Raw genomic sequence first — 23,473 nt, forward strand, 5'->3', positions numbered from 1 at the left:
AGGGAGAATTCACCCATTCCCAACACCCACACATAGACCTCCTGTCTATTGGTTCACTCTCCAAGTGCTTAGAAGTCACACACTGGATCAAGTTTTTCATATAGGTGGCAGTGACTCAACCAGTTTATCCATCACCTGCTACCTCCTAGGGTGTGCATTAGCTCGATAATATAATGGGAAGCAGAGTCAGGACTCAGACTCGCACTCCAATATGTGATAGAAGATCTTAACTGCTAGGTCAAATGCCTACCCATTAATCTTTTGAAAGAAAAAATGTTAACCATGATTCTAACTTTATTTAATTGAAAGAGAGAGAGACAGAGAGAGAATGAGAATCTTCTATCCTCTGGTTCACTCTTCAAATGCCCCCATTAGCTGGGGCTGGACCAAACCAAAGGCTGCAGCCCACATCTCTGTCTGAATGTCCCGTGTGGGCAGCAGGGATCCAAACTGCTTGAACTATCACCTTCTGCCTCCCCAGGGTACATATTGGCAGGAAGTTGGATCAAAAGCAGAGCTGGTACTTGAATTTAGGGATTCTGAATGAGGTGTAGGCATTACGGGATGTAAGCATTAGCTGCTCACCAGATGCCTGCCCCTCAATTTTTAGTCTCAAATAAATTTTAAACATTTAAAAAAGAAGAAATGTAACATGAATAATGATAAAACAAAAATTAACATGTTGTTAAATTGTTCTGCTACTAGAGATTACTACCCAACAATCTGCCGTGGGTTCTGAGAAATCAAGAGAAGAAAGTCCTTGAAACCAAGGCTATAGGGAATAAAAGCAACTAAATTACAAAATCATGAGATTGTGTAAATAATACAAGAATTCTAGACAGGGAAGTAGACCTGTACATACACATAACATTATGACATTTTAAATTTAACTGTTTTATCTTGCTAATTCAGTGATTTTTTTTCTTTTTCTTTTTCTCATTTTCTTTCAGGCTAGTGGTGCAGCTGCCACTGAGCTAAGGGTGCTTTATCAGCCCAACCGCTGTGCACTTCTTCAATCAGCAAGGGTTCCTGGTGACATGGTTTCTTTTGATCATCATACCAAAACAGCTGATCAATCAACAGGCTTTGCAGACCTTTCAAAAGAATTTGTGATTTTTGTGAAGGTAAAGTGGAGTTAAGTCAATAACAATTATATTGTTAAATATCTACTTTCTTTAGCCTGTTAAATTCTTGGATTGTGTCATAATGCAGTAATAAAATTTCTTTCCACTAGATGGCAGAGATGCCTACTAACATTGTTTACTTGGACTTTGAAAGGCAATAGGGACCTCATATTAGCCACAGTGAAACTGTGTGTTAGCCATAATGAAACTGTGATAGATGTAACATTCTATATCAAATTGAATTCGGAAGTAGAAACTACAGATGTGAGGATTCTTAATAAACAGTTCGAGAATCTTTTATTTGAGAATCAAACAAATATATATTTTGACTCTCTTGACAATTAAAATTTATACCCTTTTGAGTGTTATGCATGCATGATAATTTAATAATACTTACACTTCCCTTTTTATAGTATTTGTGATATTGGCATATTATTATCATATTAGTATAATTCTAATTTGTAAGCTTGTCTATTTTGAGCCAGATATTTTGCATACAAGATTAAATTTAATCATAAAAATACTGACTTATCTGTATTTTTAAGAAGAGAAAGATTTCCAGGGAAATTAAGAGTCTTGGTTAGTATAGCATAGTTATTAAATGGTAGGCCATGATTCCAACCACAGCTTATATATCTTTAAAACTTCTTGAACTTCCTATATAATAAACATTTCTTCACATTGTTTTTTGAAACATCATGATTTTAAATCTTAGTATGTTATTCAATAATATTAAACACTGTGGCCGACATTGTAGTGCAGTAGGTTAAGCCTCCGTTCATGACACTTCCATCCCATATAGGAGCCAACTGGTTTGAGCCCTGGATGCTCTGCTTCCAGTCCAGCTCCCTACTAATATTCTTGGGGAGGCAGTAGAAGATGGCCCAAGTGCTTGGGCCCCTGCACCCTCCTGGGAGACATGGATGGATTTCTTGGCTTCTGGTTTTGGCCTGGACTGGCCCCAAACATTGCAGCCATTTGAACCAGTAAACCAGTGAACCATTGAATGGAAGATTCTCTCTCTCATTCTATCATCCTGCCTTTCAAATAAATGAGTTAATGAAAAAAATGTTCTGGAAGATCTCTCTCTCTCTCTCTTTCTGTGTGTGTTTATGTGTATATGTGTTTCTCCCTCTGTCATTCTGCCTTTCAGATAAATAAGTTAATAAAATAATACTCAAACATATGGAGGTATATATGTACTTATGTAATTTTTGTTGTTGAACATTTATTTTCTTCATTTTGACACTTGCACATGTGATATTGCAATATGTACTTGCGCATATGCTTTTGATCATATCTGTTATTTTCTTAGCTTAGAAAATTAGAAATTGAACTTACAGGTCAGAATATAAAACTTTTAAGACTCCAGGAACATGCTGTCGTTCACCCCCCACAAGCCAGTGGTTGCCAGCAATGTAACAATATCTGTTCAAGTTAAGCCAACTATGAAATTAAAGGGAACCACTTTCATTGACACAAGCCATAGGCATGGGGACCTTTGAGACCACTACCAGGAGTTAATATTGTACCATAAGGACATCAAAAGTTGTTATACTCTCAGTAATTGCTTCTGACAAAGGATACAAATTAAGATCTGCTGAGCCAGGAGACACTTGGGGCGAGTCTAGGGAAAACACCACCGTGGAGCTTCCATTTTCCCTCTCCTATGCAGACAGGACACAGTTACTTCCTCAGCATTGATGTGTTATGGTGTACGCTGAGTATTGACAAGGAGGGAACCTCACCCGAGCCTTGGTGTCCAGAATCTTTATTGGGATTCTGTCATGTAGGGGGGTCCATGTGGCTTAGGCTCTAAGCACCTATCAGGCAGTCAGTTTGTGTGGCAAGTGGAGATACTAATTATTCCCAGGGCCCTGCCTTCTACTTAGAGCAGCATTCCAAGTACAGACATGTATAAGGTACACACAAAGTGATAGCATTTATTTAAAAGATGAGAAACACACACACACGTGAGCATGGGTTGCGCCACACAGAGAGAGACCCATAATGAGTTAGAAGTGGGCCCAGGAGGGGAAGTTGCGGAGGGGCAATGGAGAGAGCAAGAGTGTTGTTAGTACCTTCTCCACTTGTGGTCACCGGCAGAAGAGGGAGCTACATCCAGTTGTTGGCCTCTTTTATGAGCTTGGAGGGGTGTCTCCACAGTCATAAAGCTACCAGAAAGTTTTATGATGCTCCATAAAATTCCACATAGAGCCCAGTATGCATATTTACATGGTATTTTCCTCCCACATCCCAATGAAACAAGCATCCCAGGAAAGGCAGCATTCTGATTGGCAAGTAAGAGAGAATTACACATGAGACAGGGGCCGGTGGCTTGCGGGTGCTTCCAGCTCCGCAGATCTACTTAGCAGCCTGCGTAGCCTGTATTATGTTGACATCTTGTGATCCAAAGCCCCCTCCCTAGGTCATATTGTTTCTACCTGGCTGGCTCAAGACCCGCAGGTAAACAAAATCACTCCTATTAGGCATATTCTAAGGGATTAGTGGTTGTTTCTCAGAAGCTGATGCAACAGTCAGACCTCTTGGGTTAAATTTTGCTACCTACTTCCTTTTAACATTTTAAGAAAATATCCATCTCATTGACCACCATGTTCAATAATAATCCTGAAAGATAAAACCTTTGGCTGTTTTCTAGAAGAATAAACATCCAGTTGTAGCTTTTTACTTTAACTAGTGTGGATTACCTTTCATTTATTCACCATTTGTATTTTGTCTTTTTGATTTGATATTTTTCTTTCATCCATTTCTTGACAGTGTTAGTAGATTCTAATTAACTTCCAAGAGCTTTGCATTTCTTTTTTAGTTAAAAATCACGTAAGATTTACTTAAGTATTCCTTAGTTGCATGTACTATCTCTTTCACTAATTTCTATGTACATATTTTCAACTATCCACATATCCATAGAGTGTATTCCATAATTCATAATAAAAGCATTCTCTTTAATTCATTCTGCTTTATATTAATTTTAAAATTGTTTATTTATAGCGATTGTAACTTCCTTAAAAGAAACATTTGATTTGTATCTTTAAAAATAAATCCTAGTAACTTTTGATCCTTAACCTTAAAATCTTAATAAATAATGATGGATATAAATCAACCTCCTTTAGTTTTATTCAGCTTTGAATAGAAGCTAAATTATTATAATAATTATTATTTTTCTCATTTTAAGCCAAACTTCTGATAGGATCCTGATCACTATATCCTCTGTAAGAGTTCACCATATAGCTGCCTCCCTCCAGGGAAACTCAGCCTGTTGTCACTGCCTTTCTGTTCTGCTTGTTGCTCTGCAGGGGGTGTTCCTTAACAGTGCTGTGATTCTGCTTGCTACAAGCCTGTGTCAGGCCCTATGTCTTCAGCCTGATGGGAGCTGCACAGGAGTGGGAAATCAGTCCGAAAAATCCTACTGGAGAGTGCATAAAATCAGCTCTGGGATTTGCATGTTTGAAAGTGTGAAAAGTGCCCGGATGTATCTAAGGATTAAGGATGGCCAGTGTGATGGAACAGTAAGCATACATTCTTATTTCTCTCAGAAAATGTTTGAGACACTTGCCAATACTAGACAAGGGGACAGCACTTTATATTTTGTCTTTTAGGTTTACACGTGATCATCTTGGAAATTGAATGTTAAATGTGATATGGGTTTGATTAAGGATGGAGAACAGCCTCATGCCTTTTCTAACATAAGGATACTGACCCTCTAGACAGTACTTCTGAAATGTCATGTGCATAGAAGCCTCCTGGAAAATCATGTTACAAAGCAGATTTTGATTGGGAAAGGCTGGAGTAAAACATGAATGTGCATCTTTTACGGGCTCCTAACTGTTCTGCTAAAATTGGTTTATGAACCACACTTCACCAACCAAAGCTCTAGAAAGTCTTAGCTCAACAATGCTTCCTTACTGTTCCATTTGGTGTCTGAATTTCCACCTTTGGAAACACTGTATTTTGACTAATGGTAGAATTTTAAAGTTGCAGTATTAGAGGCCTTCTTTAATATCTTCAGTGTTAGAAATTGATGTGGAAGGCAAGTGAGATAGTATCTTCTATATATTCATAACTCTTCCCTGGGGTCAGCTCATATAAGATTGCACACTTAATGTACCTATTAATGCTATTGTCATGTAGTCCTGTTTGAAATGATTTCATTTAAATTGAGTCTTTCCAGTAAATTCAGAGTTCCTCCCCCTCCCTTCTCCTTACCAGATGACATCTGGCTGTGTAGGAGAACTTATATGAACTTGTGGGTGTAGGGAGAGGGAGGAAATAGATCTTTCCCAGTCCTCAGAGTTCCTGCCTTTGCTTAAAATTTGCAACTTTGTGTCTGGTGAGCTGCACTGATGCTCACAATGTAAAAAGGAAAAGCATAGTGCCTACACATTTAATTAACATCTCTGATCCACTTACAAGACGATAATGAAGTCAGTTTTATCACCATTTGGCAGAGGAGGAGGCCAAGATTGAGAGGCAAGTGTCATACTATAGTCTTTCAGCTGTAAGTAGACTGATTGGGATGAAAATACAATGCTCCTATGACCAGATTAGCATGATTTCATCGGATGCTTGGTTACTGTATAGGAGAAATAGCTTTTCTTTCATATCATCAACATCCACAAATTACACCAACCTTTGTCTCCTGGTGCTCCAAGGAGTGTTCAGAACCATGAGATACTGAGTAACTGTGACACGTGCTTGGGTGTGTATATGTTGCTAGCCAGAGTTTCTGGGGTCATATTTATCACTCCAAAATGGGAGGTAGGATAGCACTGGAAATTTGTGTCTTTTCTGAATGGCAACCAAAGGGACACTCAGTAGTCATTGTCGTGCATTTAACTGCCTCTTACCCAAGTTGGATGATGATTTTCATGGCTCTTCATTTTTATTCTTTTCAAATCTGTGCGAGTGTTCTTTGTATCTTTCTTTTTTTTTTTCTCCCATTGTACTGGTTATCATGTCCTCTGAATAAGTCAACCTCTCTGCAAGTTTTTAAAGGAATCTTTATGTCCTACACCAAATACTCCTGCTGCTGCTCCCCCCTACCCCACACCACACACTTGTGATGTGGCTGAGTCTGCTTGGTCTCATTAGGATGAGAGAGTAGAAGTCATTAATGTTCAACTGAAAGAAGCTAGTGAGCACAGGAAGTTGAACAGAACTGCACAGATTGCAATACAAAAGTGTTATCTTGCCACGGAGGAACTACTGGTCAGGCTCATTCTTCAGAAGTAGGAGTTGAGTGTGAGCTGGTTAAGCAGATCACCTAGAGCAACTTAGGGAATGTTAGAGCTGAGACTGAACAGGTCAACCTGCCTCTTAAGCCATATTGTTGATACAACAATTTCTAAGACTGGTTGGAAGAGTTGTTACAGATCCCTCAAAAAACAGTCTGCTAGTCCAATATGCTGAAAGTCAATCACTGACATCAGGAGGAAGAAAGAAGGCATTTACTGCAAAGTGTATAGCATGAGCCAGGCAGCTGTCACTTAATTCTGGGGCTCTCCAGGGCCTAGGGGTGAAGGTTCTTAGCATGTTCAGCTCATGTCCAAATTTCTGATTGGACATGATTCTGTTCATGTCTCTCCTTTAATTGGTCTGCAGTATATGTCCCTTCAGGAATTTTGGTAATGGCAATATGGACTCCAGTCAATCTGGATTCCTTGTGCAGGTGGCAGTTACTTTTTGTTCAAGGTCTGAGATTCCTGGAAAAGAAACCCTTTAAGAAAAAAACTGAACATCTAGATGTTATTTATTGGAGAAGCAAATATCCTCCTGGGGCTGGTCATTAGAACCTTATAAAGCGGCTGGTTAAGGACCTTGTAGGGTCAGCCCCACTGTTCCACCAATTTGATGACTTAGTTTTAGCAATGGACCTGATGGTATTTCGCATCAGTATTCAAGGAACTGTGTAGGAGCTCAGTTCCATTGTGAGACCTGGGATAAGAGGTTGGAGAAACTGGATTGACCTGCATGAGAAGACCAAGGTCAAGAAACAGGGAGGGGAGGTAATTGCAAACCCAAAATTTTCTTCTTCAGCAATTTTCAAAGGCTAGCTTTGTTAACAGCTTCTTAGGTAAGTGACTGGGTCTAAAATAAATAGGTGAAGGATATTCTGTGCCCTTTGGGTCTACTTGTGCTTTGTGTCAATGCTGGGAACCTTTCTATTTCCCCTCCCTAATGGTTGGGTGAAATGCTTCTCTGGGTGAAATGCTAGGTTCAGGATTTCCAGTGTATTCTGCACAAAGGCAAACAATCATACATTAGAGTTTTAAAGCCAAGTATCTCTTCTTCTTCAAGATATGCCACAATGAACAAAAAATCAGAGGCTTTTGGACAGAGATAACCAAAACAGAGAACTCCACAAGGTCTATTGATAAAGGCAAAGGAGGATACAGGGTGTGGTAACACAGATTGTGATATACAGAACACTGAAGTAAGGTGTCCAGGGCAGACAACAAAGACTCTTGAGGTTTTGGGGATGAGCATGCCACATCTTGATTGCACATGACTTAACAAGAGCATTAGGTAGCACCTGTATATGAAGCAGGAGCTGAATGGAAAAGACACTGATAAGAGGAGCTGTGTAAAAAGTAAAATTAGGGCAATCGTTTTTTTAAAAATGTGTCCGACTGTACACATTAAATCAGTTCAATATCTACCTCCAGCACCAGGTGACATGAGTATGATCCTTGAAGGCTCAAGAGATAATTTTTGATCTTTTTTAAAAAAATCAGTAAAACATCTTAGTTTAAGGCAAGATTTTGGAAGTCTTCATGGTCTGTGATGTACTTACAGGTCAGTTCTTTTCTTTTCCCCCTCTATCTCCTAAATTCAAGGACACTAGCTTTCTACAGAGATCAAGAGCTTACTGCTATTTCTGTTTAAAATTCCAAGCCTGCTTGGGGGAAAATCATTGCATTGATAAGTTATTGCTGAAAGATTTGAAATTTTGGGCTGGCGCTGTGGCTCAGTGAATTAATGCCCTGGCCTGAAGCTCCACCATCCCGTATGGGTGCTGGTTCTAGTCCCAGCTGCTCCTCTTCCAATCCAGCTCTCTGCTATGGTCTGGTAAAGCAGTAGAAAATGGCCCAAGTCCTTGGGCCCCTGCACCCACATGGGACACCCGAAAGAAGCTCCTGGCTCCTGGCTTCAGATTGGTGCAGTTCCCACTGTTGCAGCCAATTGGGGAGTGAACCATCAAATGGAAGACCTCTCTCTCTCTAACTCTCCTCTCTGTATAACTCTGACTTTCAAATAAATAAATAAATCTTTAAAAAAAAGATTTGAAATTTTGAAGAGTCTGTACACAAAGACAGAGGTTCCTAAATACCCTGTTAATCAAAGAGATGTGTGCCACCATTCAGGCAAACAGTGGGTTACCTGATCACCAGATCAGCCAGGAAGGCAAACTGAGAAGGCAGACTGTGTTTCAATATCTACTGCATGGTCAAGGCTGAGTGAACTCTCTTGTGTCTTCTGTGACTACTTTTGCTTCAAACTCACACAGTAGCTACCAGGCCAGCAAACAGGAACAGCAGGTCTTTATCTAAAACTGACCCAAGTAAATGATCTTTTGACCCCCCCCCCCTTTTTTTTTTGACAGGCAGAGTGGACAGTGAGAGAGAGAGACAGAGAGAAAGGTCTTCCTTTGCCGTTGGTTCACCCTCTAATGGACGCCACGTCCAGTGCACTGCGGCCAGCACATTGCGCTGATCCGAAGCCAGGAGCCAGGTGCCTCTCCTGGTCTCCCATGGGGTGCAGGGCCCAAGCACTTGGGCCATCCTCCACTGCACTCCCGGGCCACAGCAGAGAGCTGGCCTGGAAGAGGGGCAACCGGGACAGAATCCAGTGCCCTGACTGGGACTAGAACCCAGTGTGCTGGCGCTGCAGGCAGAGGAGTAGCTATTGAGCTGGGGCGCCGGCCTTGACTCCTTTCTTGTAGTTATTAAAATATGAATCAGGGTTGAAGAGTTTACATTCTAAATTTAATGCTTTTAATTGTAGGGGAGAAAAAAATAATACCTTTTCCTCACCAATATGGTGAGGATACTAGCTAAGACCTCTGTAACAAAAGACAGTTTAACAATAGAAAAGTATATATATTTATTTAATGTAAGTATTACATGACACAAGTGTCCTTAGAAATGAAGACCCAAGGATTCAGGGAAAGCTTTGTATGTTTTTGGACAGTCATGTTGAGGGATGGAGAACAAAAGGTATGATCTAATTATAATAGATTATGAGGAACTTAGTAATGCCCATCTACTCAGACTCTTATTGAAGCTCTTATGCAATATTTTCTCCCTTTTTGGTCTTTAGGGAAGAAGAAGATTAGAGTATGACCTTCTTAGATTTCATGGCTTGTTTTAAGGAGGAAAAAGTCAGAGCATTCTGGTTTGTATGGCCTGCTTCAGAGGATAGGGGAGCAAGAAGAATCCCAGTTCTCTGGCCTGCTGCAGGAGAGAGTGGGCAGATGGTTACCAGAGAACTGCAAGGTTCTTGTCTTCGCACAAGAAAGAATTCAAGCCTGAGACGGAGAGTAAGTGGAAAGCAAATAGCAAGGTTTATTGGGGCAGGGACATCCGTCAGAACGGATGGGCCTGAGGGAGAGTGCCCAGTTGCTCAAACTGGGGGAGAGCGGGGTTACATGGTTAAGTAGAGACAGTACACCTGGCCAGGCCAGGCGGGTGGCTCAGCATAGAGGCAGAGGGCTGAGTGTGCCATCCGGTTGAGGCCGGGGCAGTTGAGGAGGGGATGGTCTTGCCTCCCCAACTTATTGGATGTAAATACTAAATATTCCTTTCTGAGTTTTCCCCTTGAAGTTATCAGACAGGAGGAAGCCTGGCTGGCGTCGCCCTGGGTTAGAGGAAGGATAGGCAGGACCCCCTGGAAGATCACGATCCGGGGCAGGGGCAGGATGTTTTGAAGTACAGATACTGGGCTGCACCTGGAAGGTTATCAGGCAGAAGGGGCGGGGACCCCCACCTGGCAGGTTATCTGGTAGAAGGGGCAGGGCAGGATGTTTCAAGTGCAGATACTGGGCTGCCCTTGAAAGGTTATGGGGATGACTTTGAGATGCATATGCTGGACCTAGATGTCAACTCTTTAGGCCTTTGTCACACACACATAAGCTCATATCCGACTTTCTACCTAACAGATGAGGTTTGTTTTTGTGTTTTTCTGAATTTTCTCCAGCTTAGTATACTGAGTGTACCAAGGTGCCGTATTTTGGGGTAGTTTCTTGTACTACATCCTAATAATTATACAAAGACCAGATCAATCCTATCCTGGATTTTCTTTGGAATTTACACTTTGATTGTGATTTCTCAGGCTGTCATGTCATGCAGGGGACAGAGAGACTGTGGCACCCCCCCCCCATGGCTTTGTTTTAAGCCCTTGCCTCCATGCATGAAAAAATTCAAGGAGTAGACATAAAGTGGAGCAGGGATGTAAGATTTATTTAAATATTAATCAAAGTACACAAATGGGAATGCAGGAAACCACAGGAGAAAAGGAGTATTTTAATTTATAAGATTGCAGGTAATACTTTAATAGGATAGGTGTGTGCTCAGTGTAGGGCCTAACTGAATCTTTAAAGGAGGTGCAGCTTGAGTTGGGACTGCATTTTACACAATGATTTCTAGGAGCATCATGTTGTCTGATGCTTTGTGGCTACAGAGCATGTGTTGGAATACAGGAATTACCATGGCATCTGATGCATGATGGGAAATGAGGTTCAGGTACATTATAGGTAGTGGGTGTGCTGAACCTGAAGCCATGTTAGATTGCTGTGGAAGGGGATGGAGTTTGCCAAGGAAGGGGGTGTAGTATGGGTGGTGCAGTCCTTAGCTCCCTCTTACTGGCTCTCTGCCTATATCACATAGACCTTGGGGTCAGTTATGTATTGTTCTCTGGATCTCATGCAGCCAGTTGTTTTGTGCATATCAGACCTGTGTTTGATTAATTAATAGAGGTCTGAAGGAACACTCTGAGTCTACATCCTGATAGTGTCTGCCAGTTAAATAACATTAATTTTTAGCCTTTACTCTGGGATTTTATAGAGAAGTACCACCATAGAAAATCATCATTTATATTTAAATTCTGTTACTTGCATTGTAGCATTTTCTTTATGTTACTGGAGGTGGCTGGAACAGGTTCTTGTCTTCCCTTAAGAAAAGAATTTCAGGTGTGTGACAGAGATAGGCAGTAGTCAAACTAACGATGTGTAATAAAGAGAATACACCTGGCAGGCTAGGTGGGCAACTTAGCAAAGAACCAAGGGCCCAGTCTGCATTCTCCCAGTCTGGAGTTTTTATAGGTATGGGCTCTTCTCCCCTCTCCCTTTTCTTCTGGTGTATTGCTGTGAAGAAGTTTTTCCAGGCACAGAATTCATAAAATTTCTCCTGGAACTTTATGAGCACAAGGTATTAGACCAAATAGCTCTTCTGACACCCAGGCTGGGAAGATTTTCCTAGTAAGTCTAGGCTGAGGGCTGGGACCCACCTACAAGGTTATCAGACAAGGGCAGGGCTTTTGATGTATAAATACCAGTCTGTGTCCAAGGCATGCTTCTGATTTCTTCCCTATTCCACCACGGGAACCTCCCCCAACTTTTTTTTTAATCCTTCAGCCACTCTCACATACATAGGCTAATGTCTACTTTTTAGCCAACATTTATTACTGTTTAATGATAAATGTATTATGTATTATCACTTGTTTAATTATCCATTGATTTGAGTGTATGGTTTTCATTTCTCCATCAGAAATTTTGGTACTGAGTCTTTTTAGTCGAAATACATGTGCGTTTTTTTTTTCTGCTCTTAAGAGATAGCATTGATGCATAAACATGAAGTATGTTATTTTTTCACTTTCACTGTATGTTACCAGGAATTTCTAGACTGGAATGACATTCCTCTCGAAAATAGAATGGTAACAATCTCATTAGTTACTCTAGTTTACATATGTTTAGAGGCTGTAGTAAGGCATGCTTGGGCCCTCCAAAGGGTTTTTTAAAGGATTTATTTATTTACTTGAAAAGCAGAGTTACAGAGAGGCAGAGGCAGAAGCAGAAGCAGAGGCAGAGAGAGAGAGAAAGAGAGAGAGAGAGAGAAAGTCTTCCATCCGCTGGTTCACTCCCTAGATGGCTGCAATGACTAGAGCTGTGCCAGTCTGAAGCCAGGAGCCAGGAGCTTCTTCCTGGTCTCCCACAAGGGTGTAGGGGCCATTTTTGTACTGCTTTTGCAGACCATAGCAGAGAGCTGGATCGGAAGTGGAGTAGCCGGGACACAAACTGGTGCCCATATGGGATGCTGGCACTGCAGGTGGCGGCTTCACCTGCTACACCACAGCAGCAGCCCAAATCCAAAGAGATTTAACACACATTCAAAGGTAAATGGTAATGTATGCTTATATTACTATGCTTTGCTATACTTTAAAAATCCAACAGTGTCACAGTCCTGTTAGTGACTGGACAAATGCTTATTGTAATAAATTGAATTGAATAAAAGCATTAATAGTTCCAATCTGTTTGCAACTATACATTTGAAAACACTTCTCCTCAGTACATCTACATTTGAGTCAAGTGATGCTGATCCTATAACAAACATTTCTATTTTTATTGCTAGAAAATTATTATCCTGTAGGAGTAAATCATTTAATAGATTTTGCTGTAGTAGAGATTCAAGTTAGCAACAAACAGCATGTGGGTCACTAGGGACAATTGTAAGGTTGTTAATTTAAAGAGAAAAAACAAGCCTCAGAACAACATGGGTGGAATGCAATAAGCATGAGTACAAAGATGTAGGAGTTGTAGGAAAAACAAGCTCAAGAGTCATCAGCATTTCAAAGACACTCACAGACACATCCTACACTAGTGGGATATGCATTTATGAGCAGTTTAGTGTGTAGAAACTGGGAAAGATTCTCTCACTGTAGATTTATCCAGTTTGACTTAACTCAAAATATTTCTACACGTGCAAATAATTTTAAAATAGTAATTTATATTTGTAAGAAGTTGAGATATGAAAGCATATGGACAGATTAGGTGTACACCATGCTAGACCAATAGGTTGCAAAGTATAAAATTTGGTAAAATTGAAATCAAGCGCCTATACAAGTGTCCATCTGTAAACCAGAGTCAAGATATCACCAGAAACCAGTTTCTGACCCTAAGCTCAAAGTGTTCTTGCCCTTCATTTAGGATTGCGAATTAACCACTAATTAAAAAGAATTCACAAAATTGAAGGAATGTTGCAATTGGCCCAGAAAACTTTTCTAGTAATTAATATCTGGCGTCTTGCTTTGGGGAATTCTGGCCCAGGGCAGGAAGTAACTTCCACTTGCATGTAGCCCTTAGACTGACTGAAGTACCCTTGGCCATCATAAAATTCCCTGAAAAGCACAGTATTACTAACCAATCAAAGGCAGGCCACGGACACCACTGATTAGCCAGGAACTTGGACAAAATCTGAACATGTACCTCTCAGCCCCAAATTCAGTCTACAAGCATCTTCACACATAAGCTCTCAGGGAATCTAGGAATTAAGTGATAGCTGCCCGGCTTCTTGCTTTGCTCTTTGCAATAAATGCCTACTTTCTTCTGTCATGCATTTGTCAGTGATTGGCTTTCTGCATACTGGGCAAGCAGATCCAGGTTTGGGTATTCTATAACAACTTCTCCAACTAGTTTGGGGAGTTGTTTTGTAACAAAATGTCTTACTCAGTTTTATGTAAATAATTATATCATGTTTTACCTAAAATTCTAAAGAAAACTGATTTAATGATATTTAATGAAAATAGCTACCATGCAGGATGAATTATTTTGTTTGAATTATCTAGAACATGGTCTTCTACGTCACTGTAGACTGCAGTCTGTGGATTAGCTTTGATCTTTACAGCATGAAAGAGATTTGAAGAATATACAAACAGCCATAAAGACAGACAAAAAAAATCCCCCATCCTCACCCTGCAGGAGCAAATAAATTTTAAGAAAGGAATAAACTCTCAAGTGATTCATCTTAGAAACAAAAAAGCTGATGAATAGCATTAATAATACTCCAGTGGATGTGGCATAGGACAGTGAGGGCTGTCTGGTACCATGGTCCTTGACATAACTTGAAGAAAGAATTCAGGAGTGAGTCTGAGAATAGCAAGTGGCAAGAATTTTGTTGAGAAAATAAATACACCCACTACACAGAGTGGGGGCTACTTAAAGGGAATTGCTCCATCTGTGAATTGGGTTTAACGTCCAGGTCATTTAATGAAAGTGAAAGTATATTCTACAAAGGGGGAGGGATCATAGTTTTTATGAATTCATAATAATACATTAGGATACTAAATTACACATCTTACCAGCCTCCAGGACATGAAACACTGAACCATAAAAAAGAGCAAAACAGAATGGTAGTAGCTAGATTCTAGGATATCTGTATCTACTTCCGAGAAAAACCTTGAATATTCCTCTCTTTTTTTTTTTTTTGTGGATGTATTTTATTTTATTTTTTTTGTATTTTTTTAACTTTTATTTAATGAATATAAATTTCCAAAGTATGACTTATGGATTACAATGGCTTCCCCCCCATACCGTCCCTCCCACCCACAACCCTCCCCTTTCCCACTCCCTCTCCCCTTCCATTCACATCAAGATTCATTTTCGATTCTCTTTATATACAGAAGATCAGCTTAGTATACATTAAGTAAGGATTTCAACAGTTTGCTCCCACACAGAAACATAAAGTGAAAAATAATAGATGATTTTTTTAAATGATGATGAAATCAGATCAGACCTATTGTCATGTTTAATCCCAGTGAGAGTCAAGTTGGGAATTGATAATTTCTTTTTTTTTTTTTTTTTACAGAAGATCAGTTTAGTATGCATTAAGTAAAGATTTCAACAGTTTGCACCCCCATAGAAACACAAAGTGAAATATATTGTTTGAGTACTCATTATAGCATTAAATCTCAATGTACAGCACATTAAGGACAGAGATCCTACATGAGGAGTAAGTGCACAGTGACTCCTGTTGTTGACTTAACAATTTGACACTCCTGTCTATGGCATCAGTAATCTCCCTATGCTCCAGTCATGAGTTTCCAAGGCTATGGAAGCCCTCTGAGTTCTCCGACTCTTATCTTGTTTAGACAAGGTCATAGTCAAAGTGGAGGTTCTCTCCTCCCTTCAGAGAAAGGTACCTCCTTCTTTGAAGACCTGTTCTTTCCACTGGGATCTCACTCACAGAGATCTTTTGCCAGAGTGTCTTGGCTTTCCATACCTGAAATACTCTCATGGGCTTTTCAGCCAGATCCGAATGCCTTTAGGGCTGATTCTGAGGCCAGAGTGCTATTTAGGACATCTGCCATTCTATGAGTCTGCTGAGTATCTCACTTCCCATGTTGGATCACTCTCCCCTTTATTTATTCCATCAGTTAGTGTTAGCAGGTACTAGACTTGTTTATGTGCTCCCTTTGACTCTTAGTCCTTTCATTATGATCAATTGTGAACTGAAATTGATCACTTGGAATAGTGAGATGGCATTGGTACATGCCACCTTGATGGGATTGAATTGGAATCCCCTGGTATGTTTCTAACTCTACCATTTGGGGCAAGTCAGCTTGAGCATATTTATTAGAATATACATCCCCTTTCATTAACCAACCTATATGATATTAAAACACAGTACAGATATAGAACCACTCCCCTCATAGTGAGCCCAGGCTCTGAGTATGGAGTATGTACTTTTGCTTTCTCAATAAAATTCTTTGCTGTTTGCTATTCTGTAATCTCCAACTCAGTCATGAATTCCTTCTTAAGGAAAGTGAAGAATTTGGGTACCAGGCAGAGAGCCCTTGATATCCAGCACCAAAATCTGTCTCTTCTGAGCCTCCAGAAGCAATTGAACTAACTTGAATGGCATTACTGGTTTGCTAGTGTTCTCTAGATCACTGTTATGTGCATACTTTTCCCCTCCAATAATACTTGAAAAATGATATTTTAACCATTAAATATCATTAGTGAAAAGAATGAAAGTAAAATTTAATATAATTAAATTTCACAACAGTAAACATTTAGAGCTTCTTCTACTTCCTCTTTCTTCATTTAAAAATCTCTGCTTCAACCCTACCCCAAATACAAACTAATTTAAGGGATATAAATGGGAAATAAAATATATGGCTTCTGGTTTTTTTTTTTTTTTTTTTTGGACAGGCAGAGTGGACAGTGAGAGAGAGAGACAGAGAGAAAGGTCTTCCTTTTTGCCGTTGGTTCACCCTCCAATGGCCGCCGCTGCAGCCGGCGCACCGCGCTGATCTGATGGCAGGAGCCAGGAGCCAGGTGCTTTTCCTGGTCTCCCGTGGGGTGCAGGGCCCAAGCACCTGGGCCATCCTCCACTGCACTCCCTGGCCATAGCAGAGAGCTGGCCTGGAAGAGGGGCAACCGGGACAGAATCCGGCGCCCCGACCGGGACTAGAACCCGGTGTGCCAGCGCCGCAAGGTGGAGGATTAGCCTATTGAGCCACGGCGCCGGCGGGTTCTGGGTTTTTAACAAGAAATACTGACTAGACAAAGCCATGTGTGAATATGTAATGCAAGTTAATGCTCATTTCCCTCCATTGGGCTCCTTTTCAGAAAATTAACTCCTAGTTGACCATTGTGATATATTTTTTAAAGCTTATATGTTTATTTGAAAGGTACAGTTACACAGAGAGAGAAGGAATGACAGAAAGATCTTCCATCTGCTGGTTCACTCCTTAAATAGCCACAACAGCCAGGACTGAGCCAGGCCAAAGCCAGGAGCCATGTGCTTCTTCTGGGTCTCCCACTTAGAAACAGGGGCCCAGGCACTTTTTTGAGCACGTACCAACTGTCAGGTCTTACTGTGGAATTCTTGACATTTTAATAAATAAGGAGGCACGTTTCTAACTCCCTCTCTTATTCCCACTCTTATATTTAACAGGGATCACTTTTCAGTTAAAATTTAAAAATCTAAGAATAATTGTGTATTAATTACAGAGTTCAACCAATAGCAATAGAACAAAAAAAAATACTAAAAGGGATAAAGTATTACATTGTACATCAACAGTCAGGGCTATGCTGATCAAGTCACTGTTTCTCATAGTGTCCATTTCACTTCAACAGGTTTCCCCTTTGGTGCTCAGATAGTTGCCGCCGATCAGGGAGAACGTATGATATTTGTCCCTTTGGGACTGGCTTAATTCACTCAGCATAATGTTTTCCAGATTCCTCCATCTTGTTGCAAATGACCGGATTTCATTGTTTTTGACTGCTGTATAGTATTCTATAGAGTACATTCCCATAATTTCTTTATCCAGTCTACTGTTGATGGGCGTTTGGGATGGTTCCAGGTCTTAGCTATTGTAAATTGAGCTGCAATAAACATTGAGGTGCAGAAAGCTTTTTTGTTTGCCAATTTAATTTCCTTTGGGTAAATTCCAAGGAGTGGGATGGCTGGGTTGTATGGTAGGGTTATATTGAGGTTTCTGAGGAATCTCCAGACTGACTTCCATAGTGGCATAACCAGTTTGCATTCCCACCAACAGTGGGTTAGTGTCCCTTTTTCCCCACATCCTCTCCAGCATCTATTGTGGGTGGATTTCTGAATGTGAGCCATTCTAACTGGGGTGAGGTGAAACCTCATTGTGGTTTTGATTTGCATTTCCCTGATTGGAGTGATCTTGAGCATTTTTTCGTGTGTCTGTTGGCCGTTTGGATTTCCTCTTTTGAAAAATGTCTATTGAGGTCCTTGGCCCATCTCTTAAGTGGGTTGTTTGTTTTGATGTTGTGGAGTTTCTTGATTTCTTTGTAGATTCTGGTTATTAATCCTTTATCTGTTGCATAGTTTGCAAAATATTTTTTCCCATTCTGTCGGTTGCCTCTTCACTTTCCTGACTGTTTCTTTTGAAGTACAGAAACTTCTCAATTTGATGCAATCCCAAATGTTAATTTTGGCTTTGACTGCCTGTGCTTCTGGGGTCTTTTCCAAGAAGTCTTTTCTGGTACCTATATCTTGCAGGGTTTCTCCAATGTTCTCTAATAATTTGATTGTGTCAAGTCGTAGATTTAAGTCTTTAATCCATGTTGAATGGATTTTTGTGTAAGATGTAAGGTAGGGGTCTTGCTTCATGATTCTGCACGTGGAAATCCAATTTTCCCAACACCATTTATTGAATAGACTGTCCTTGCTCCAGGGATTGGTTTTGGATCCTTGATCAAATATAAGTTGGCTGTAGATGTTTGGATTGATTTCTGGTGTTTCAATTCTGTTCCATTGGTCTATCCATCTGTTTCTGTACCAGTACCATGCTGTTTTGATTACAACTACCATGTAGTATGTCCTGAAATCTGGTATTGTGATGCCTCCGGCTTTGTTTTTGTTGTACAAGATTGCTTTAGCTATTCGAGGTCTCCTGTGTCTCCATATAAATTTCAGCATCATTTTTTCCAGATCTGAGAAGAAGGTCTTCGGTATCCTGATTGGTATTGCATTGAATCTGTAAATTGCTTTTGGGAGAATGGAGATTTTGATGATATTGATTCTTCCAATCCATGAGCATGGAAGATTTTTCCATTTATTGGTATCCTCTTCTATTTCTTTCTTTAAAGTTTTGTAATTTTCATCGTAGAGATCTTTAACGTCCTTGGTTAAGTTTATTCCAAGGTATTTGATTGTTTTTGTAGCTATTGTGAATGGGATTGATCTTAGAAGTTCTTCCTCAGCCATGGCATTGCGTGTGTATACAAAGGCTGTTGATTTTTGTGCATTGATTTTATACCCTGCTACTTTGTCAAACTCTTCTATGAGTTCCAATAGTCTCTTAGTAGAGTTCTTTGGATCCTCTAAGTAAAGAATCATATCATCTGCAAAGAGGGATAGTTTGAGTTCTTCCTTCCGATTTGTATCCCTTTAATTTCTTTTTCTTGCCTAATAGGTCTGGCTAGAACTTCCAGAACTATATTGAATAGCAGTGGTGAGAGTGGGCATCCCTGTCTGGTACCAGATCTCAGTGGAAATGCTTCCAACTTTTCCCCCATTCAATAGGATGTTGGCCATGGGTTTTTCATAAATTCTTTGATTGTATTGAGGAATGTTCCTTCCAAACCCAGTTTGCTTAGAGTTTTCATCATGAAAGGGTGTTGTAATTTTATCAAATGCTTTCTCTGCATCTATGGAGATAATCATATGGTTTTTCTTCTGCAGTCTGGTAATGTGGTGCATCACATTGATTGATTTGCGAATATTGAACCATCCCTGCGTACCAGGATAAATCCCACTTGGTCTGGGTGGATGATTTTTCTGATGTGTTATTGCATTCTATTGGCCAGTATTTATCGAGTATTTTTGCATCTATGTTCATCAGAGATATTGGTCTGTAATTTTCTTTCAATGTTGCATCTTTTTCCGGCTTAGGAATTAAGGTGATGCTGGCTTCATAGAAAGAATTTGGGAGGATTTCCTCTTTTTCAATTGTTCTGAATAGGTTGAGAAGAATTGGAGTTAGTTCTTTAAATGTTTGATAGAATTCAGCAACAAATCCATCTGGTCCTGGGCTTTTCTTTGTTGGGAGGGCCTTTATTACTGTTTCAATTTCTGACACAGTTATGGGTCTGTTTAGGTTTTCGATGTCTTCCTGGTTCAATTTAGGTAGGTTGCATGTGTCCAGGAACCTATCCATTTCTGATAGATTTCCTTGTTTGCTGGCATACAAGTCCTTGTAGTAATTTCTGATGATTCTTTTCATTTCTGTAGTGTCTGTTGTTACATTTCCTGTTTCATCTCTGATTTTATTGATTTGGGTCTTTTCTCTTCTTTTTTTTTTGTTAGTTGAGCCAATGATGTGTTAATTTTTTTTTTTTATTTTTTCAAAAAACCAGCTCCTCGTTTTGCTGTTTTTTTGTAATTTTTTTTGATTCAATCCTGTTGATTTCTTCTCTGATCTTAATTATTTTTCTTCTCCTACTAGATTTGGGTCTGGTTTGCTGCAGTTTTTCTAGATCCTTGAGATGCATTGAAGGCTCATTTATTTGGTGCCTGTCCAATTTTTTGATGTAGGCACCTATTGCTATAAAATTTCCTCTTAACACTGGTTTTGCTGTATCCCATAAGTTTTGATATGTTGTACTGTTGTCCTCATTTACTTCCAGAAAGTTTTTGATTTCTCTTTTGATTTCTTCTATGACCCAGTTGAACAGGCATTTTTCAAGTGAGGAGATTCAAATGGCCAACAGACACCTGAAAAATGCTCAGAATCACTAGCCATTAGGGAAATGCAAATCAAAACCACAATGAGATTTCACCTTACTCCTGTTAGGATGGCTTTCTTACAGAAATCAACAACCATTGAAGGCTGATGAGGATGTGGAGAAAAAGCTACCATAATCCACTGTTGGTGGGAATGTGAACTGGTGCAGCCACTGTGGAAGACAGTGTGGAGATACCTTAGAAATCTGAATATAGACCTATCATATTACCCAGCAATCCCACTCCTGGGATTTTACCCAAGCAAAAATAAATCAGCATATGAAAGAGTTATCTGTACCCCCATGTTTATAGTGGCTCAATTCATGATAGCTATGATAGGGAATCAACCCAGATGTTCCTTAACTGATGACTGGAGAAAGGAATTTTAGTTTATATACTCTATAGGGTACCATTGAGCTGTAAAAAAAAAGAAAGAAAGAAAAGAAATCTTGTCTTTTGCAACAATGGATAGGGCTGGAAACTATTACACTTAGTGCAATAAGGCACTCCCAAAAAGACAGGTATCATATGTTTTCCCTGATCTGGGGTAACTAGTAGAGTACCTAAAATGTAATGTATTGGACTGAAATGGACATTTTCAGATTTGATGATTGTTTATAGCTCTTATCTCTTCTGTTGAGGAACAGTGGTTTTTTTTTTTTTTTTTTTTTTTTCCTCTTCCTTATTCTATTTCTTGAACTCTACTTAGTGGAAGGTTAGCATTGTGAGCATAAAGTATATGAAAATAGAACTTTGTAAAGTTAAGAGTGGGAGAGGGAGGTGGAAGAAGTGTTGGAGTATGGTCAGGAATGAGTGTAGGGTGGGAAAATATCACTGTGTTCCTATATCTATATATATGAAATACATGGAACTTGTATACCTTAAATAAAATTTTTAAAAAGAGTGAGAGGCCAAAGAGTGGTTGTCTAGTTGTGTCTAATAAAAAATGATTTTTCTTACCTGCCATGTCAGGTCATTCAAGGCTCCTCAGCAGGGATAGTCTAAAGGCCCCTAGTCCTTGCTCATCTCAGCCATTATGGTATGGAATACTCCACGTCCCCTTTGAGACTCCAGGCAACCGCAATTCCAGTGAACTTCCTGTTGGTAGATAGTGCTTCCCTCTTCCCCATAGCTGAAGGTGGTAGTTTTTCCAATGCCTCAACTGTTGATTTTGGTAGACAGTCTTGTTAAGCCAGAGTGGTGCTCCAGCCTACTACATGGAACCCAAGTGAGAGACTTGTGGCCCCAGTGAACTGAAGCAAAGAGAAGAAAAAAAGAAAAGATAGTGGTTGTTGGCAGATGGATAGACTCACAAGACTCATAAGAAGAAAGATCAAATGAGATGAGCACATTTTGATTTGTTTTGGAGTTATCTCTAATCTCCTGGTTGACTCTCGAAGAAAGATAGCACCAGACAGTGAGGGCTTACTGACTGGTACCCAGGTTTTTGACTTTGCCTCAGGAAAGAATTCATGAGTGAATCAGAGAATAGCAAATAGCAAGCAGCAAGCATTTCAATGCATGTTCACTCAGAGGACTGACCCTATCTCTGTAGTGTATTTTACCACTATATGAATTGTTTAATGAAAGGGGATATATATATATATATATATATATATATATACACACACACACATATATATAAGAATATATATATTCTAATAGAGGTGAGGGATATTCTTTTTTTTTTCTTGGAAGTACAGATTTCTTGTAATCTAGTGGCTATGCTTTTTTGCTCCTTTTATTGTCTGCTCTTCTCTGTCATTGTGGCTGGTAGGTATGAAATTTCACGTGGTAATGTATTGCAATGAGCTGCATATCAACCTAGGTCAGCTTTGCCCCCCCTAAACAGGTAGAAACCTGGGCCAAATTGCAAGTCTGTCTGTCTCCAGAGCCACAAAAGTAACCAATGCTGTATCCTGCAGACCTTGAGATAACAGGAGCTACTCCCAGGTGACTCAATCACTCCTTCTGTTTCCATGATTCAATTTGAGCAGAGTGAATGAGTCAGAAGAAATTTCCCAAGAATGGTGTATTTTAGATGTAATAATTCTATTTTACTTTTTGTTATCAAAGAATAAGGGAAGGTTAATTCATAAGCAAAATGTGAACTTAGAAATTCACAAAATAAAAATTTTCTTAAAGCTGACAGTTATTGCGTTTTCTACTGAAAGGCAGAAACTGCTTGTTATAAGTCCTACAGTAGCTATAGCAAGGAATGTACTCTGCCCTCAGGAAACTTGGAAGTTAAAGAGGAAAAGGACAATGTGAACAGATAATTACACCACAATGTGAACAGTACATCAGAGGTAGATACTAAGTTGGTAAGCAAAGAGATGTGTCTGTGAAAGTGTTTTCAATTACATGAGTCATGGTCACTTAGACCTGAAATCTTTAAAGAAAAATGACAGATTTTCATTAAGGTATCTGTTGTAAGCTTGGGTGATTGTGGGTTGAAAATGATATTAAAGTTCATAAATCCTGCCTCTGTGTATAAGATAGGCTAGTTTATGGATAACCTAAAGTTTAGAAGAATAAGTATGAGGTTACTATAATGAAATACAATTTGGCTTACAAGCCCTGAAGTTTACCTGAAGTGCAACCATGGTTCTAGCATTTTACAATCTATTTAATTCAGTTGATTGATTTTTCCTTCAAATTAAAGCTTGCATATCTTGGTTTCTATCCAGTTCAAAGATTAGTCACTTATAGGTTAATAATAATGAATGAGGGTTTTATTCATTCATTCACTCATTCTCCTTATTTAATTCTTGATTATATCTGAATGCAAAAACTTTTTTTAAAAAGTTATCAAGATAGTACACTGGACAAACACTGTTCTTCAGGCCCACATGTTTCTCTACTGTGGTGTGATTAATTTTGTTTGTCTTTGGAAAAATCTATCATCTATAATAGCAAATGAGACCTGATACTGTAGCCTTAAACATTTAAACATTTGGTATAACATGAGGCTTGAGACTCCTAAATAGGCTTTGGTCACATGGGTCAAGACTCTGTACCCAACTTGTAATTAGTCTAGCCCTCTCCCTTGTCACTAGATCTCTTAGTACTGAGTCT

The 23,473-nt window shown here is 39.6% G+C and overlaps 1 protein-coding gene across 1 annotated transcript in view; it reads left to right on the forward strand.

The window, feature by feature from the left end:
• Nucleotides 1-23,473, forward strand: part of RP1 (RP1 axonemal microtubule associated) — a 315,423-nt gene that overhangs the window by 119,500 nt on the left and 172,450 nt on the right. The window contains exons 14-15 of the mRNA XM_017341307.3: nt 951-1,124; nt 4,439-4,651. Coding sequence (XP_017196796.3) covers nt 951-1,124; nt 4,439-4,651 — 387 coding nt within the window. The remainder of the gene's footprint in view (nt 1-950; nt 1,125-4,438; nt 4,652-23,473) is intronic.

This window comes from Oryctolagus cuniculus, chromosome 6 (genome assembly GCF_964237555.1).
Source record: "Oryctolagus cuniculus chromosome 6, mOryCun1.1, whole genome shotgun sequence".
NCBI lineage: Eukaryota > Metazoa > Chordata > Mammalia > Lagomorpha > Leporidae > Oryctolagus > Oryctolagus cuniculus.